The sequence below is a fragment of the Meriones unguiculatus genome, chromosome 1 (assembly GCF_030254825.1).
Source record: "Meriones unguiculatus strain TT.TT164.6M chromosome 1, Bangor_MerUng_6.1, whole genome shotgun sequence".
Lineage (NCBI taxonomy): Eukaryota > Metazoa > Chordata > Mammalia > Rodentia > Muridae > Meriones > Meriones unguiculatus.
In genome coordinates this window covers 34,144,759-34,164,297 of record NC_083349.1, presented here as the reverse complement: position 1 = coordinate 34,164,297, position 19,539 = coordinate 34,144,759, and the positions used below count along the sequence as shown (strand labels likewise).

Below are 19,539 nucleotides of genomic sequence, written 5' to 3'. Positions count from 1 at the left end.
AGCCAAGCAGGGAAGCTTCTTAACTTTGGAAGTAAACAATCCAAAGCCTTCAGGAAATCCCTGAAACTGAACAGATATGCAAGGCCTTTCCCTTTCCAAGCATATATAAGCTGGGAACCACTGAAAGACAGATAACTAGGCTGCCAGACTATCTGAGACTATCTGAGCTGCCAGGAAGGAGGCAGAGACCAGCCCAGCTGCCTAGCAGAAGCCCAAGAGACCCATCTACCTGAGGAAGGCACACTCAACCTGTGGAGCAGTCTGCAGGCTGTGCAGTACACCAAGTGGGCTTTTGGTGATCACTGTAGGGTGAGTCATTTCTGCTCCAGTAAGTAACCCCAATAAAATTCACCGGCTTGCCAAGTTGGATGTTGAAAACATTCTTACTTGCTCTGTTGCTCTCTCCCTATGTGGGGTGGATAGACATTTTCTCATGTGTCCTTAGGAAGACCCTCACACAACACAGGGAAGGAAGGGTACACTACAGGCCACTTTCCACTTCTCTAAACCCACAGAATGTTCAGCACGAGGAGTGAGCCCTCATGTGACTCATACTCTAGGGGAGAATGCACATGACTATACTCCAAGGAGGCTGCTAGTTGCTACAGATGCAAGAGCAAAGTGAAGCTAGTGAGGGAAGTTAGGAGGGTGGCAGAAGCGGGAGGGAACTAGACGCGAACACGCCTTTAGGATGTTAACCTAAAAGCTCTCTAAAGACAGCCTATCAGTTGAGGAAGGAGTAACACTTAACACTATAAGCCACAAGGAAATTGCTCTTGAAATAGAGGAAATGGACAATGGCACCCCTCCTCAGTCTCACACATAGGGTTTAAGAATGAGTGTGACGATTCCTCTGTCTGACAATTGACTCTATCGAATGGCACAGGCTTCTCCTCATTTCAGGAATTATAACGCTGCTCAGTTTAAAACTAATTCTCAAGTGTTTTACTTTGTTGAAATCTCAGCTTATTGAAACTATGATGAAAGAGTTAATTTTATTATAATATTTTTAAAAGATTTTTCTTTAATATCTTTACATGGGATATTATGTCATTTGAGCCCATATGGCTGTGGGATAATTTTCTAGGAAGAGCATCTTGCTTAGGCCACTGGATTTAAACCATTTAGTTGCCATGGATATTTTCATCCTTGAATATGTCACACCAAAATATGTGAGTGCCTGTTTCCTCCTGTTTTTAAAACACTAGAGAATTAAAACACTGTCAGAACGTTTAATCCTTGGCAATTTAGGATGTGTGTTTCTTTAATTATTAAAGGACATGAGAATTTTGCAATGCTCATTGCTCTCTCTATTTCTCTCACTCACGTGAACATGCCTGCTATCTTTTTCCTCTGGCCTCACTGATCTGGCAGACATCTCTACAGAGAACTCTGGCAGGTACTGCAATTACTGTCTTTCCTTGTACTCAGTTTTTCAATTTACATGCATGCTGTGTATTTATTACCAAAAAGAAATTTAGATTTTGCTCTTGATACTTTTTCCTATGCCTTTATTGATTACAATATCTTAGCGCAGGGCCAGTTGGTTTTTATCAACCTGATACAAACTGGGGTCAAGTTGGGAAGACAGTACCTCAGCTGAGAAAATACCTCCATCACATAGCTCGCTGGCAGATTTGTAGGGTGTTTCCTTCTATGGGTTTGTTTTCTTGATTAATGATTGATACGGGATGGTTCAGCTCACTTTGGTTCCCCAAACCTTTGGGTTTCTTCCTTGAGCTCTGCCTTGACTTCCTACAATGAAGGACTGTGGCCTGTAAAATGAAATAGGCCCTTTCCTTCCCCAGTGCCTGTAGGCCATGGTCTTTGTTACAGCAACAAAAAGCAAATGAGGATAGTACAAAAGGACCCTTCTATCTTAAAAGTATGTACATGCAAACATAGACACATGTGTGTATGCACAAGCACGCAGAGGCACACACACACATGCACTCATGCATGTGCACATATGTGTATGTGAACACTCTCCTATAATTTCTTGTTCAAAGCTGCATGCGTATTCACTTGGTATAAAAGTTCATGACCCGATTGTTTTTGAGGCATTACTCCTAATGCTTCAGAATCTGGGAGCTATTACATTGCTGTAGTTCCATCTACTTCCCTTCTCATTGGTATAAATTGGGAGAAAAAAAAAGAGAATCATTTAATAAACAGGGAGAGGGCTGGGGATGTGGTTCGGTGGCAGAATGATTGCTCAGCATGGGGATGGCAGAGAAAGAACAGGAGAAGAGAGAAGGGAGAGGAAGAAGGAGAAAAGGACAGGGATGGAAGGAGGGAGGAAAGGGGAAAGAAGAAAAATCTTCAGAGCACTTAAAGGACTTGTCAGGTGTGTGCAGAAATCAACAGCACAAGGCAGCTGCCTGTAAAGATGCTCTCCTCAGTCTCCTGCATTAGCAACACCTTTCCGATCTTAATAATTCTGACACAACTTTAAAACCCCGTCTTTATTTCCCGGCTATAGCAGATATTTTCAGCACTCACTGAACTCTCCTTACATCCTCCAAGTCATTCCTCACTATGGTCTTCACTAAGAAGTTCTTTCCTCACTGCTAATCCCTTCCCCAACAGCTGCTGAAGACGATTAGACCATCACAGACAGGAGGAAGCCAACTTGAACTTTTCCTCTTGGTTTTCTGAGATGATGCAACACACACATACTTGGAATGTTCTGTGCTAGGCTGACTCCAGTGGGATCAGGCGTGGCCTTCCTATGGGGCACACACCTTCGAAAGCTAGCTAGCTTTCTTCATCATGACACTGCATGGATAACAGGAAAACTCAGAAGGCATGGTGCCTGATGATTTCTGGTTATAGCAAAGATATCCTATACACAGCTTTAAAGGGTTAAAATTCCCATGGTGGTAAACACAGACAGAACATTAATTTGGGTGTAAATGTTCAATGTAGCTAAAGAGATGGTTGGGCAATTAAGAGCATGAACTGCTCTTACAGCAAAGACCTAAGCTCAGTGTTCAGGACCCTTATCAGTTAGCTCACAAGAACCTCCAACTCCAGCTCCAAGGGATCTGTCTTTCTCTTTTGGACCTCACTGGCACCTTCGCACGCACACATGTGTACGTATTCACATGTACACACACACACACACACACACACACACACACACAGATGATTTTTTTAATGATACAAATAAATCTTTAAAAAACCTCAGTGAACAAGAATACAAAGAAAAAGCATCTTCTCAGACACAGAAACTTAACATGTCATCACTTGCATGCATGGAAACAAGGACTTGGCTTTATAAACCTGGCTGCCTGTCGGTGCTGGAAATAGGGAAGACCGCCAATCGGGGTGTGAAAGGTGTGTGACCCCGACTGATTGAGATAATGCTGGCACGCCTGTCAGCCAGGATGCTGCCATCAGGGGTCATTGCTGGAAAAGCCGCTTCGATGGTCACTAAACCTCACGTAGGATCCCTGATAGTCTAAAAGCACAGAGACGTGGCTTCTGATGTTCCTGTCAAAAACACACACTGGCCAAATTCCTTACTATCTTCCCACATCAGTGATAAATAGCCTTTATCACACCTGAGCTCTGAACTGTGGGGAAAATTATGTCCTGGTTGGGTTGGAAAACAGAATGAGGTCATCATTTCCCTTTCGACCTTTGAATATTTCGTTTCTAGGGTTAGCATTATGATGCACTGAAAGCAAAGATCAAGATTACCCTTCACACGAATGACTGACCCCCAAGCCCTTCACCATCTGTGTAGTTCTGATTTCATTGACACACACACAAAAATCAAGCCTTAATTATATTTTCCAGCTGTTTGGACACAGTGGGAAAAGAAAATTGATTGGAAGGGAACAAGTTGGTGTCTTTTAATGGAGAGATTAAATTGTTTTTCCATAAGCAAATTGGCAATGTTAGGCAAATAACCTGAAAAAGGCATTCAGTCAGTAGATATACAACTGTTAGCTAATAACCAAGAGAACTGTGTGAAGGACAGAGTCTCAAAGCACAAGTGTGACCTACAGAAGCATACACGGGCATGTGAGCTTTCGCACTTGGTTTCCTATATGCAGGCTCAATTTAGTACAAGATCCTCTCCTTTTTTACTCATCAGTCTGTGAGACAGGGAAGCAACATGAGCAGGAAGTCAGCACAATGCATGGATTGAATGATGTCTTAGTTAGGATTTCTATTGCTTTAAAGAAACACCAACACCTGGCAAGTCTTATAAAGGAAACATCTGACAGGGCCTGGCTTACAGTTCAGAGGTTTAGTCCATTATCATGGTAGCATGCAGGCAGACATGGTGCTGGAGAGGTAGCTGAGAGTTTTACATTTAGATCGGCAGGCAACAGGAAGAGCAAGTGAGCCACTGGACCTGGCTTGTGCTCTATGCTCTCAAAGCCCATCCCCACAGTGACAGACTTCCTCCAACAAAGCCACACCTACTCCAACAAAGCCATCCCTCCTGATAGTGACACTCCCTATGAGCCTCTGGGGACCATTTTTATTCAAACACCATAACTGCTCCCACGGCCACTTACAGCTCTATATCTGCAGGCAGATTATATAACCTCCCATGTCTCTGTGTTCTCATCTACAGTGGGAGAAAACACAGTCTGTTTTATAGAGTAGACCCGATGCTTACAAGAATTATTTATAAAATATATATTCTACATAATACAGTAAATACCAAAACTGTCCATTCAGTAAAACAGATTATGACTACTTTTGAGAAACTATACTTAAGGGCAAGAAGGATGGTTCAGCAGTTAAAGGCATTGACTGCTCTTCCAGAGGACCTGGGTTCACATCCCAGCACCCACATGGTAGCTTACAACTGTCTATAATTCCAATATCTGACACTCTCACATAGACATACTTGCAAGGCAAAAGAGCAATGCACATAAAATAGAGGTAAAAAAAAGAAAGAAAGAAAAATTATACTTGAAAGTATTTGATAGTCAGGCTGGCAGGTTACCTAAAATCTTATTTTTTTTTTTGTTATGGCTGAATAAAACTATATATATTGCCTTTCCCATAGCTGGGCTGCCTTGTTTGGCCTTAGTTTGGAGAGGATGCACTTAATCCTGCTGCGACTTGATGTGCCAGCGTGGGCTGGTACCCATGGGAGGCTCTCCCCTTCTCTGAGAAGGGGAACGGGGCTGAAGGACCCAGTCTCATGAGGGTGGGACTAGGAGAAGAGGAGGGAGAGGGCTGTGATCAGGCTGTAAAGTGATTAAATAAATAAATAAAAATAAAACAACACAAAATAAATCAAAACAAAAGCAAAACTCTACCCAGGAGGATTGGATAACAAACCCTTTTCTTTAGGATATATAGTCCAGATTCAACATGCTTACCTGAAAATTCCCAAGACACGAAGCTTATAAGCACTTACTTCATATACTAGGTTTAAAGCCTATTTACATTCCAATCTTCCTAAGCAGCGCTTATCCATGTCTGCTGTACAGAACGTAACTATTCACACAAACTCTGTGTTTATGATAGTTAATGTTTTGGTTTGCTTATTTATTTGTTTTTAATAGTGCTTAGATACACACCTTTCTTTTGAAATCAAAGTGAATTTTAGAGTTCAACCTACATTAAAATCAGACTCTCTGAGTTTAAGACCCAGAATAACTGAGGCCATTAAATTGCCTCTTTCAGCACGACAATGCCAACTAAATAAAAGAACCATGTCAGCAAGTGGCAGCTTTAATTACCAGCTCGCTCAGCCACCACCACTTTGCTTGACAGATTTACTATTTATAAATAAAAGGCTCAGATGTGGTGTTGCAAAGCACGCCACAGAGACAGTGGAGCAAATGGCAGGGGGAGGGAGGGACCAGCCATAGCTGGCTTTAGTGCTGGTTTTAAGTCAGTACAATAGGGAGAAAGGAGCTGGGACAGCAGGGAGCAGCTGGAATAGACGGAGGGTGTGAGAGCAGGTGGGGTAGATGGAGTATCTTGGGAAGACTCTGAGGTGGCAGAAAAATAAATAAATTCAAGATATTCTTTTACATTGTTTGTGTATTTTCCACTGTCAGGTCTAATATCCAGATTATTACACTCAGCTCCCAACATCAGCAGAGTCAAATAACTGCAGGACAAAAATATTTGCAGACAAAAAAATTGTATCTGTCTTGAACGTGTGCAGAAGGTTTTCATTCTCATTACTCCCTAAAATATTCATTTACATCATGCTAGATGCTATGGTTAATCTAGAGATGGTTTGATGTATATGGATTATATGCAAATGTATACTATATATAAAGGACTTGAACATGCTTAGATACTGGTGTTTGTTTGGGGTCGTGGAACCTACCCACTACAGACCACATGTACAAAGAACCCTACAGAAAACCATGAGCACGGCCAAAATGCAGCACAAACAATAAGCCTTGGAACTGATTCTAATTTTTTTTTTTAATTTGAGGGAATAAAAGCTTACACCCTGTAAATCTGCAATGGTTATGGATGCTGTCCCCGTGGCTCAAGGACATTGAGCTGAATTAACCAACTAATTTGACGAATTTCCCAATTATATTTTTGTATGGATGGGATTTCTCGTGTCTAAAAGCTTGAACATCCTTTAATTGCAGTGTTTCTTTTGAAGACTAGAAGAAATGTTTTCAACAAGGGATGGTAGTCAGGCTGAAAGTCTTTCACTTCGGTTTTCAAATATAATTTCATAGAAACTACCTGGCTTTAAGTGAACCGAAATGGCAATGCATCTTATGAAGCAAATGCTTTGTATTTGTCTGTACGTCTGAATAAGCCAACCGTCACCAAGCAAGAGAAAGGATTAAAGTCCTCCTACCACAACTGTCAATCCTGAATCTGACAACTTCTCATTGTCGTTACCTCAACCCACCTACTCCATCCCTTCTTCCTGCTTCCTGTATTGAAGACACAGCATCAAAAACCACGAAGTCTCTGCCCTGAGGAAGCATGCATTCCAGTTGGGGGGAAAAATCCAGTAAACATCTGAATCAGATACACAGTCAAATCATTAAACAACAGTTCCAACAAGGGAGATAAAGAAAATAAAAGAACCCTGGCCTGGAGTGTCAGGGGCTGGGGCCACACAGGCGGGGAACATCTATGACAGCCTAAGTCTCTGACTTCTCTTCAGGATTTTGCATTCCAGACGCAAGCCTCTTTCTTTGTACACACAGCCTCAGTTTTCCTACAACAGCCCGTAGCATAGGGTAGGGATTTCACAAAAAGGTAGTACTTGCCGATGAGTACTGGGAACTGTGCCTGCCCCGTCACACTCTAGACTGGCAATCATGGACACCCCTGAGTGAGATTCAAACAGAAGCTTCCAGTGTCACAGAAAGGAGCCACTTGCACGAAAATGAAAAATGTACTGTCTCCTAGAGAGCCATTTATTTATGTACTGTTGGCCTCATTATCACGACTTACCATGCCCAGGGTACTCGAAAGAATCTGCTTCATCGGGGGTGTCGAGTTCATCCACATTGATGTCAATCTCATCTGGACTGTCTAGGTTATCGTCAGAGAGAATAGATCCTTCACTTTGGTCTAGGGAAAGGTTGATATTTGGGGCCGTGAGCTTGATTCTCCGAGGGTGACCGCCATTGAGATCCAGAGAATTGGGAGGTTCTAAAGAAGCAAATAATCGCAACATTAGTTCACACACATGGACAAAACTGGGTCCCGAGGAAGGGAAATCCTAATAAGGATTTGGACCTTACCTTCAATTTGTCCCTTATGTCTCTTTTTCCTTGTCTTGTTTTATAGGACAGGTTCTCACTATGTAGCCCAGGCTGGCCTTTAATGTAGAACCTTGGCCTCCAACCTAGGCATATAAGTGTGAGCCATTTGGATACCTTTTTTTTTTCCTGAAGATTTGTTTTTAAGTTTATGCGTATGCATGTGTATGCCACATGTGTGCAGGTGCCAGAAGACAGTATCTGACCTCCTTGGAGCTGGAGTTACAGGTGGGTAGAAGTCACCCAACCTAGGTGCTGGGACTTGCGCTCCAGTTCCCTGGAAAGCACATTAGCTGCTGAACCGTCTCTCTAGCCCACTCCTCCTGGACCCTTTTCTGCTTTCCATTCACAGCATCATCCCTGGGCACATGAAACAGGACTTGGGAGATACTGTTTTATGGGTAGAAATCTGGTTTGTTTGTTTTGTTTCTCTGTTCAGGTTCCAGAAGTCAATATGCTCTAATACCAATCTAAACTTTATGGAGTAGATTGCATGCACACACACACACACACACACACACACACACAAACACACAAACAATTATGCATTTATATTATCTCGTGCTTCTTGTAGATGTTATTCGTGTGGAATGGAGATTAAGAACTTTATTAAATTTGTCAAAAAGGACAAAATAGGTACTTTCAGGTTCTAATAGCTCTGTACATAACCTTCAGTGGCTTTCTTGCTTTTCTTTCGTTTATCAAATAAAGGCCTAAGTACATTAATGAAATTCTTTGAACTTACCAAGGAAATCACCACATAAGCCTGCCTCACCCAGTATCAGTGCTTATAACATTCATGATAACCTATGTATGCTAAGGCTACCTGAAGCAGCTCCCGCCTTCTCTGTGCAGTGTGTCTTTGCTCATGATCCTTTTATTGGCTAGAAACTGTTGGGGGAAGTCCTTTTTGCACAAGCTCATCTGACCCAAACAAAACGAGTTATCTTTTAGGATCTAAGAAAGAAATGTTTGACATTTATTTCTGTTTCCAATCATTCTGGTTCCCGAGCTTCTTGGCATTTCCCCAGCATCCTTCCCTTTTTATTTGCAAGCCCTATTTGGAGTATACCAATTTTATAGCCTGAATTTGAAGCATCTCTGCTGGGCTCCTTTGGGCTGTGCTCAGTGGTAGATGGACTGCCTGGTGTGTACAGGGAGGGGGCCCTCAATTTACCACACGAAGTGAAACAAAACAATCACAAAACTTTAAGCAGGCTTGTAGGGATTACATTTTATCGAGCCCATTAACGTACTAGGAAGGAGGTAGGCCCTTTTTTCCTCCATTTCTTCAGAAACAAAACAAAACAAAACATGAAAACAGCAGCATTTAAACAGTATAGCAAAATGGAGCTGACAGCATTGTTACCGTTCTGTTATCAGGCTGCTTGAGAAAATAAACTGGAATGTGGACTTTTAAACTGAGCCAAGTCTGAAAATACCCCTAACATCCTTGAGTAAACGTAGCCTCAACTGCTGCGAAATGGCAGAGGAATGCGTCATTTGGCTTAGATCTGGCCATTTGTCAAGCATGGCCTGATGGTAGGTTAGCTAACGGGATGGTAACTCTCCTCTCCACACAGCGTTTAGAATGCCCCGCTGTTTGCATCTCCTTCCTTTCAACCCCTTGTGCCATCTGAGCTTCTTTTGGAGTGAGGGGGTGCATTCTGAACTCTCATTTTCCAAACGTGCCATTCCCAAGGTTACTTTGCTTTTACAGGTTCTGATTTTGGCTTGATCGGCATCACATGCTGTCGGAGATGAGCTGTGGCGTACACTGTCTTTCTTGCTGCCGGGGACATGACGTGCTTACAGGTGTCGTCTGTTCTCTATCAGCTCCCTCATAACCTTAGATCACGTGAATTCTTTCCACTTCCAGGCTTCCTATCGCTTTGTTTAAGGTTCCAAAACTTGGTTTGCGTGTCCCTGGTTGTAAGTTGCTGTGTGGGTGTTGGCAATTGAACCCTCCTCCTCTGGAAGAACAAGCCAGTCCTTATAACCACCCAGCCCTCTCCCCAGCCCCAGGAGGGTAACTTTCATGTTCAGTGACTGATGTGGTTTGAAAAGAAAGGCCCCCCCACTGGCTCACGTGTTTGAGTACTTGTGATGGTACAGTTTGGGGGGAGTTTACAAAATCTTTAGAAGGTACAGCTGGAAGAAGTACATCACTGAAGGTGAGATTTGGGGGGCTTATAGCTTTGCCTCGCTTCTGACTTTTTCCTCTTCCTGTGTGTAGCTGGGATATGATCTCTTAGCTTCCTGTTCCTACTTCCATGCCTTCCCCACCATGATGAACATGGAGGCCCCTCCCCCCCCCAGAGTTATAAGCCAAAGGAAACTCTTTCTTGAGTTTGTATTTTTCACAGCAGGAACAATAACAAAGCAACAAAAATGAATGCAGAAGTTGGCACCAGGAGTAAGGGCTTGCCCTAAGGGTAGCCTTTCTATTGTTTCAGGGGAGCAGGAAGCCTTTCCTTAACAATGCTACACTCTTTAGCAAAAACAGACTAGTCAGCACATGTCTTACGGGCAATATTAAGCTTCTTTCTTTCTGCCTCACTTGCTTTTTTGCACCGTAGATCTGCATAAGAATAATCAATATGTAACAACGCCACAGACTCAATGTTATGCTTTTAAAATATTTCTTAAACCAAAGAAATCACTCCACTACTTCTTAACTTATCCTCATGTAAATTCCTAACATGGCAGAAGTCTTCCAGATTCTTGTCCAAAACAGCACACAAATGCCGTCTAGCCCAGTTGCCAATAAAGTCTTTGTTTATGGAAACCCCTTGGAACCTTGTGAGCCAGGCCTTCACTCTTCCCATTAGTCACAGCACTACTATCTTCTAGGCTCCTACTAGAACCTGCTCCTTAAGCTCTGCTTACAGCAATCAATGGCTTTTTCCAGCTTCCAAAGTCTTCCAGAACCTGGCATCAAAGAGATGACCATCACTGAGGCAAACTCTTCTAGAAATAATCAGCACTCAGAATCTGAGGTCCAGAGCGGACCAGAATTGCATCTCAAGCTAGAAGCCTAATTGGGGAAGAGTCTCCTACATGGTTCAGGTTTTGAAGGAAGAAAGGGGTCACAGAGAGTGGCTGATGTTTGGCCCTGTGTGGCAGGGTCAGAGTCCCTGAAGAGAGACCAGGGCGAGCCATTGGTGAAGGCGCAGCTGAGTGAAGGCGCAGCCTCAGCTGCAGTAAGGACACAGGATGCTTCAGATATCTGGACTGTGTGGTGTCCACTAAGGACTGTGTGTTAGGCTTGGAGTGAGTGAAGGAGGTTACAAGACAAACTATGTCAGTTAAAGATGGCAGAGCCAGAGAGGTGAGACTGTACAAACCCTGAGGAGCCAGAAGATCAGAAGTGCGCTCCCGATGTTGGACACTGACCTTTTGATGTTGCTGGATTTTGGTTTTCCTTTCATTTGATTGTCACCACATACTGGTCCTCCCCCTTAGAATTAGAATAGATACAACTTGGGTTTTTTGTTTGTTTTTGTTATGTTTTGTTTTAATTTTACAGGCGCCCACAGTTAAATGACTTTTTGAAGAAGACATTGGATTTTTAAAGTGTCGAAAATGTTAATGACTGTGGACTTTTAAAGCTGTACTATATTTTATATTATGGTATTAATGTGAGACCTTGGGATAAACAGGAAAGGAAAGGTGTGGCTTAAAGTAACAAGGAACAGGCTTTCTTAGTTTCACTTATCAGCTTGGCACAGCCTGTTATCTAAAGAGTTTTAATTGTGAGATTACCCTAATCGAACTAGTCTGTAGGTGTGTCTGTGGGGCATTTTCTTGATTTCTAATTGATGTAGGAGGGATCAGCTTACTGCGGGAGGATGTACCATTCCTAGGCAGGGATTCTTGGGCTGTATAAGAAAGCTATTTGAGCAGAATCCTAGGCAGCAAGCCAATAAGCAACGTTCCTCCTTGTCCTCTCCTTCATTGGGGCTTGAGCCCCTGCCCTAACTTCCGTTGGGGTTGTATGTGACCTGAAAGCATAAGCCAAACCCTTTCCTCCCCAGGTTGCTTTTGCCCGCTGTGTTTATTACAGCAACAGAAAGCAAACCAGGATTGTTCCTTATGGGGCACTGCAACCCTAAGAAGGCAACTGAGCAACCACCGTTCCAGAAGTGCATTTCTCTTATGGCTAAGTCCTGGGCCCTCGTACCGCAGATTCATAACGTGATAGATTAAACTTTCCCATGATGGTTTGAAACTAGAATTTACCCTTTGAAGCTCTTTGGATATTTCAGAATGACTCCCCCGTGTACTCAATCAACACAAAGTTAAAAAACCAAGCAACTGAAACAAGACTCTCCTGAGCGCCCATCTTTCCCACTGCTGACTCTTCTCAGAGCTTCCTTTTTAGGGTTTGAGCACCCTCAAACAAAAGAAATCTGACTGGAGAAGTTGAGGATGTAGCTCAGTGGTATAGTACTTGCCTAGTATGCATGAGGCCCCAGGTGCATTCCCAGCACTTTCTGTCCTCCAACTAGAAACTGTCTTATCTGATTCAATAAACTTTTAAAAAGCCATGCGTGATATGATAATGTTAAAGCCTGTACGTATGAGTCTCAGACAAAGGTTGAACTGCATGCTGCTGCTGAAGAATTTCCAGTGTTGAGGGATATACATTTTGTATGGATTTGGTTGACAGTTTGAGCTTTTAACGAAAGTACATCAGCCTAGCTTTGGGGAACTATATCAGTTTACTTACTTAAGGAAGACATGACTAAGGAATGTATTGCATTTGGACCTTGGAATGACTTTAGCAGAGATTTCTCAGGATTAAGGGCTAAAGGCCAATCAGATGCTCAAACATCAGCCCTGAGGTTTGCCCTGAAGTTCCACTCTGCTGTCCCCAGTACCCGCCTGGCACATCTCCTACAGCTTACTCTGTGGCTCACATGCCCATTGATGACTGTCACAGCAGCTCTGAGCAAACACTCTTCCAAAACGCTGGCCTTAATCTCCTAAGAGACAGCCAAGCGTTGACTGAACTCTTCTTTTTTAGTCCATCTTCAGAACAAATTAAGTACTTCAGTTAAACAACATTCCCAGACTGAGAAAAGTCCTCATGAATTAAAAGCCTTAGCTGAATCACTGTTCCAAATTCTTCCTAACAATATCTAAGGAGCAGACTACTAAAGTTATGACCCTCTAAAATTCAGGCTGATCGGCTGGTAAGTCTCCGGACACAAGGATTTTCTCCTAAACCAAACCCTTTCAGTTCTTCTCCGGGCAATTGTTATTAATAGACTATAAATGAAATATTCATTGGCTTAACACCATAATCATATTTGCATCTAACACCATAATCGTCATGAAACGTGCATTTCAAGAACCTTAGGAGGACTTTACCTGCCTCAAAAAGGAACCATTCTTCATTTACGAGGGTATGTATGCCTTACATAAGTAAATCACAAAATACTCACCGCTGTGATTGCTGTTCCCCCAAGCCCTGTTTCTCTATTATGACCTTAAAGGCCCCTGCTAGCTCAGGGCTGATGGGGAACAGTAATCTGGCAGTTACTGGACTCCACTTAACTGAGCTCAGTGGGTCTGCAGAAGCAATCTCTGGACCTCATTTCCCTTCACATGGGACACTGGGCCTTCTGTAGATGCAGAAGACATGTTTGATAGTCCTGCAGGCTGAGTCATCCTAGCTTTCCACTCTTAAAAGGACAGATGGATTGATTCAGAATTGCAGTGATGGGGTCATTTACTTACTGATTGTGCCCCTTTCAGGGTTTGTAAGTATAATTGCCACATAGAGGCGTTAGCTGAGTTCATTGAAGGCAACAAACCTTCAATGAGTTGGTAAATACTAAAATGTCCTTAGTGAGGAAAACAGACTTACGAAAACATGTGGCACTTAGCATTATGTCCATTTTGCAAGGAGGCACCGTAATTAAAACACATTGCTGTCTGCATACACCTGAAAAATCATTTATGGCCTACTGTTCTTGCTGGTTTGTATGTCACCCTGACATGGATTAGAATCATCAATTGAGAAAGTATCTCTGCCAGACTGGCTTTTAGGTAAACCTGTGGGACATTTTCTTAATTAGTGATTGATGTGGGAGGGCCCAGCCCATTGTGGGTGGTGTCACCCTTCGGTAATTGGTCCTAGGTGTGTAAGAAAGTGAGCTGGGCAAACTGTGGAAGCAAGACAGTTAGCAGTACTCATCCATGACTTCTGTTTCAGTTTCTGCCTTGAGTTCCTGTCATAGACTTCCTTTAATGATGGACAGTGACCTGAGAGTTATAAGCCTGAATAAACCCTTACCTCTTGGGGTTGTTTTGGTCATGGTATTGCTGTTTTGTTTGTTTGTTTGGGGATTTTGTTTTTTTGTTTGTTTGTTTTGAGACAGGGTGTCGTCCTTGAGGGCCTGGAACTCACTGTATAGACCAGAATGGCCTCTAACTCACAGAGATCTACCTGTTACTGCCTCCCAAGCAGTGGAGTTAAAGGCACATATCACCATTCCCAGATGGCCACAGAGTTTTATCATAAAAACAGAAGCCCAATTAAGATACCTACTTAGTCAAAAAAAAAAAAAAAATGATGCTTAAAGTGACCTCGAACCTAGTCCAGAATAACTGTTAAAGGGATGTTTGGGTCTAGATTTAGTTCCAACTGGCTAAAAATCTGGTTTTATTCCCAGTATTTTTAGTAGGGTTTTAATACTAAATGTAACTCATGTGTAGTTGCTTCTTTTCCCAGGATAAGAATCCCATGTTGGCTACAACAATCTCAACTGAAAAACACCGATGAAAAGTTTCTTGTTATTGTTTCTGCGCTGATACCCAACAGCTACCTTGTTCCTGGCCTTGGATTTCTACCTACAGTCTTTCTCCTCTGTGGGACATGACTTCCTGGGAATGAGCTACTCCACCTATAAGGGACTAAATGAATATAAAACTGACACATTGTGTGTTCTTTAATGACTGGGCATCTCAGTATTAGGGTAATTTTCTGTACCGATTATCTTCCTTTTTCAGTAATTTTGTATTTTCTATGTTTTCCAGCCTCCCCATGTAAGCCCTCCATACTATTTGGGGCACTCACCCAGAGCCATCTGAACCTGTGGGAACCTCCAGAACTGCAGTTCTCAAGGCCACACTTCCAGTTTCGGAGTTTGAATTGATCAATACCCATCCTGGCATCTTACCGCCTGAACAGTCATCTGTGGCCTAATTTACAACACTCCCTGTATCGAATCAATAGGAAATAGTGATGAGTCTCCATGAGTTCTGTGCTGTGAATTATTAAGCCTGAGGATGAGGGAGCCAGTTGGTCAGAGCACAGTGCAGTCTCAGACTGCAGTTGGCGTCAAAGCAGGAGCTGTCTAGTGGGAATGAGTCCTTCTTAGCCTGTGGCAAGTGTAGGCAGATGTGTCAGCACCGAAACAACCAGAGGATACCGAGATGGCGTTTGTGTGAGGACGCTGATATATTTGGTCACAGGAGTGTTTGTTCTGTTCCCCAGCCTCGCTCCCAAACCACACTGATGGGCGTCCCTGGCACAAAGCATTTAGAAGGCATTGTGTATGTCCATCAGCTCTGTCCTTGCCCTTAGAACAGTGCTGTCCCTCTGTTGTGTTATCACAGTACTGCTTTTCCACACAGAGCACACCAACTCTGCGCACCACAGAATGTCTTCACCTATCACCTGAAAATGGCACCCTTGAAGCATTTGAAAAACAGCAGTCTCTATGTGACAGAAATTCTCAGAGCAGTCATACCCAAAAGAACTTTTGTGCTAATTGATCTACATATGGCTTTTGAGCATTTAAAATGACAATGGCATTATTGAAGAATAAAATTTTAAATTTTTATTTTTTAATTAATTTAAATATCCATGTGTAGTTAGCTGTTACTAACCACAGCCCAAATGATGTTATTACTTGAAGTTATACTGTGACTCTTGGGAAGAATAGTAGAGACATACAGTGTTTACTATGGACTATAGAATATTTTAAAATAAGTACATTGGTATAGGGCTCTTATACCAAGGTATAGGGTACAAGGTATAGGGCTCTGACCTAGCACGTACAAGGTCCTGGACTTGAGACTAAATACCAACCCCTTCGAAAAAGCTCCTGACTAGAATTTTGAAGAATACTTTAAATGCTACAAAAGCAAAGAAAATTATGTTCTTTAGGCTTAGCTAACGATGCCATGATCAGGATTTTTGTATGATTTTGGCCTTGGTGCAGTATAAGGGAAAGGCTTTATGTACAGTGAGAGCCTTTAAACCCTTATAAAGTAAGGTAAGGTAATTTTCTGGTTTGTTGTTGTTGTTTGTTTGTTTTTTGTGATGCTGGGTTTCAAACTGGACTCTGCATATGCCAGATAAATAGCTATATCTTTTTTTTTTTTTAATAGCTATATCTTTAGCTCTAGTCTGGCTTTTTACTGTTAGGACACAGAACATTCCTGATAGCCTATGTCCCATACTAATCCTCCACACAACTGTGTATCAGTTATTGAACACAGACATAATCTGGAACTTGGTATTTTAATATATACCATCCAATTATAGGAACGGAAAACACTGTCAGATAAGGGCAGGTCTGGAAGATCACTTGCTGAGGCTCATAACTGTGAGCATGAATATTTAAGTCAACTCTGAAATATTTAAGTCAACCAATTAACCGAGCCTGACACCTTTCTCTCACACTTTTTTTTTTTCCTCTTTACTTTTGTCACTGACATCACAAGTTGAACGCATGGGAGGTGGTCCTCTCACTGAATAATAATGTCTGCACGGTAGAATGCCGTGAGTAAAAGGAGCAGATGTTTTTCTCACCAGGCCTCATGTCTGCAGCAGTGGGACTCAGCACTCCCTCCTCAAAGCGGATGTCCATTCCTACATCCTCTGACAGGGGTCTGAAAAGAAGCAAGAGGAAGAACATTAACACACACACACACACACACACACACGGGACTTTATTCTCTTTGAAATCAATAAGCAGAGAACAGGATAAACATTTCAACTGACTTGAGATAAACCAAATGTGTGTGCAGAGCCCATTGTTAAGTGGCCCCACACGCAGTCACCGTGAACGAGAACCACACGTGGCAATTTCATCGGCATGGTGAATAGCAGTTTGACTGTGTACAACTGTCACTTCTCCCAGCAACCACAAGGAAATACAAATCTAGCAAGAGTTCAGAAAAAGAAAAGGCAAAGAGCTAATTCATTGCAGGGACATTGAACATGCACATTTTTAATATGAGATGCCACAGATGTGCTCTAGCGTAGACAGGTCTGAACAGCTATCCCTTCTCCATCTATAGACCTGGGCCTGATACCTCAGTTGCAGGGTCCTCCACTGGCCTCGCTCTTTAAGCGTTTAAATTAGAGATATACGCCCTGCCTTGCTCAGATGTTGAAAGATGAAGCAATGAAAAGTGAGGTGCCTAACATCACCAAGAAGATGGGGACTCACCCTCTCTCCCACCGGCCTTTGAACATTTCAGGATTCCCTGTCTTTGTTACTGAAGAGGATTCCACTAATTAACCACCTCTTGTCTCCGCTCAGAGCGGAGCCTAGTCCCATTTATAGCACCCCCTCATTAAGACAAAGTCTGAGGAGACTAGGAGAGTAGAGAAAAACTTGACAAATTTGTGTGTTCTTCTAAGAAGCTGATGGTTGTAGACCATGGATTTCTTTTCATTTATTTTTATTCTCTGGTACTCATTCAGTAAATGCTCACACATCATGAGCATCTTATACTTTTCTTTTTGTTGGCGTCCATGAAATTTTAAGCCTTTATGGGCAAATCTTCAGTTGTGGGCATGAATATAAGTTTATATATGCTAACTTTGTATTCAGGTTCTAAATTTATTTCCATCCTCTATACCTCCCTTTAATGAGCCTTTTCTCCATGCCAGTTTGGGTCTACCAAACATCTGGAATTTTACCAACTTCTGTAGGACTCAGGTGAAGCCCGGTGGACAAAGCATAATGGCAAAATAAATTTTAAGCCTCTGGCGATAACCAGACTGGCTTTGTTTACCTGACAAATATGTGTTGGCGATCTATGTGTGCTGAGAACACAGTGGATCAGAACACTTTCTCTTTCTCATGGAGATGCAAAGGTGGAGTTGAAACAATGTGCAGCTCTTCATGTAGCTCTGCAGTTAGAGAAGTGCTTCTTTCTTCTCCACTACCTCCACAGACCCTTCTAACACATCGTACCAGAAATGTTTAAACCTCCCCCAAAGGCCCAAATGCTTAAGCTTTGGTTCCCAGCTGGTGGCAGTTCTGGGAAGTGCAGATTCTTTAGGAGGACAGGCCTACTGGAAGGAAGGTATATATCCTTGAGAATGTGTTCTTGAAGGGACCATTGGGACACTGCCTCAAGTCTTTTTGTTTCCTGGCTGCCACAGATACGCTCTGTAACTCAGTGCTGCCACGAAATTCTGCCTCACCGCAGGCTCAAAAGCAGCATGGCCAAGCAATCATAGACTGAAGCTTCTGATACAATCAGCCGAGTACAATTCCTTCCTCTTTCTAAGTTGATCATTCAACTGCTTTGTCAGTAACGGGAAGCTGACTAACGTAGGGAGTGTCTCTTTATAACATCTGTGGCTTTGACCCTGTGTGTACTTTAAAATGGATCCTGCGCCAGAGCTGGGGGTCAGTGAGCAAAGCTGGAGGTGCAGTTCATTAGCACAGCGCCTGCCTAGTATGTGCAAGGCCCTGCGTTTGATCTCTATTTACACATGCAAGCATGCAGCCAAAGGAGGGCACTCAGTGTCCTTTTCTATTGTCCTCTTCCTTATTTTTCTGAGACAGGGTTTCTCTTTGAACCTGGAACTCATGGTTTTCAATGAGTCTGGCGGTCAGAAAGCCTCAAAAACCCTAGTGTCTCTACCTCCCAGAAGTGTGAGAGTTACAGGGATCTGGGCAATAGTCCAGCTTTTTATGTGGGTGCTAGAATCCAAACTCCAATCTTCCAGCTTAACCAGCAAGCCCTCTCTCTCTTGCGCCATGGCCCTGATTTTAGAAGTCCTGAGATTCAGAGAGACAGACTCCTGATTTCTCAAGATGGCATAGTATGCCATATCACACACACACACACACACACACACACACAGACTGACCTTGTTTCAAGTCATCTGTGTGGTTTTCCTTAACAATGTCTCTATGCCCATAGAAAAATGCTAAAAGAACCTGCCCTCAAAACTCAGATCAAGCTGGGTGTGGTGGCTCCTGATTATTATCTCAGCGGTTGGGAGGTGGAGACAAGAGGATCAGTACCAACTTCAGCTACATAAGGAGGCTGGGACCAGGGTGGGTACATGAGAACCTGTCTCCAGGAGAAAAGACAACAACAAAAGACGGGAAAACAAAGCAAACTAAATCAAATCAGTTCCTATGTGCTACAAAGTGTCTTGTTTCATCTTTTCTTTCTGTTTCCTCACCAGTAAAAGAAGAATATGGCCAATTCCTCAATGAGTGATGATAGAAGCCACCACACCTACCATGGCTGAGTGAATTTTGTTCTCCAGTCTGAGAGCTTTCTCTCTGTGAAACATCACAAGAGCAGCAGTTGAATCCATCTTGTTCGCTATTGTGTCTCCAGTATCCAGGCAAGTAAATACCCAATAATTGCGTCTTAGACAGAAGCACTCTGAACACACACACACACACACACACACACACACACACACACACGATTTCTCTAGCCTTCTGTGCAAGAGCCAATCTTAAAATAAAAGACTAAAGAGCCTCCAGGTTTCTAATGACCATCACACTGAACTTGGAGCAGACGT

At 42.8% G+C, this 19,539-nt stretch overlaps 1 protein-coding gene across 7 annotated transcripts in view; it reads right to left on the bottom strand.

Annotated features, from left to right (window-relative positions):
• Positions 1-19,539, bottom strand: part of Prune2 (prune homolog 2 with BCH domain) — a 252,898-nt gene that overhangs the window by 31,585 nt on the left and 201,774 nt on the right. For all 7 annotated transcript variants that reach the window (XM_060387190.1, XM_060387194.1, XM_060387203.1 and 4 more), the window contains exons 10-11: positions 16,564-16,643; positions 7,423-7,623 (exon numbers count right to left, since the gene is read on the bottom strand). In XM_060387190.1, coding sequence (XP_060243173.1) covers positions 7,423-7,623; positions 16,564-16,643 — 281 coding nt within the window. The remainder of the gene's footprint in view (positions 1-7,422; positions 7,624-16,563; positions 16,644-19,539) is intronic.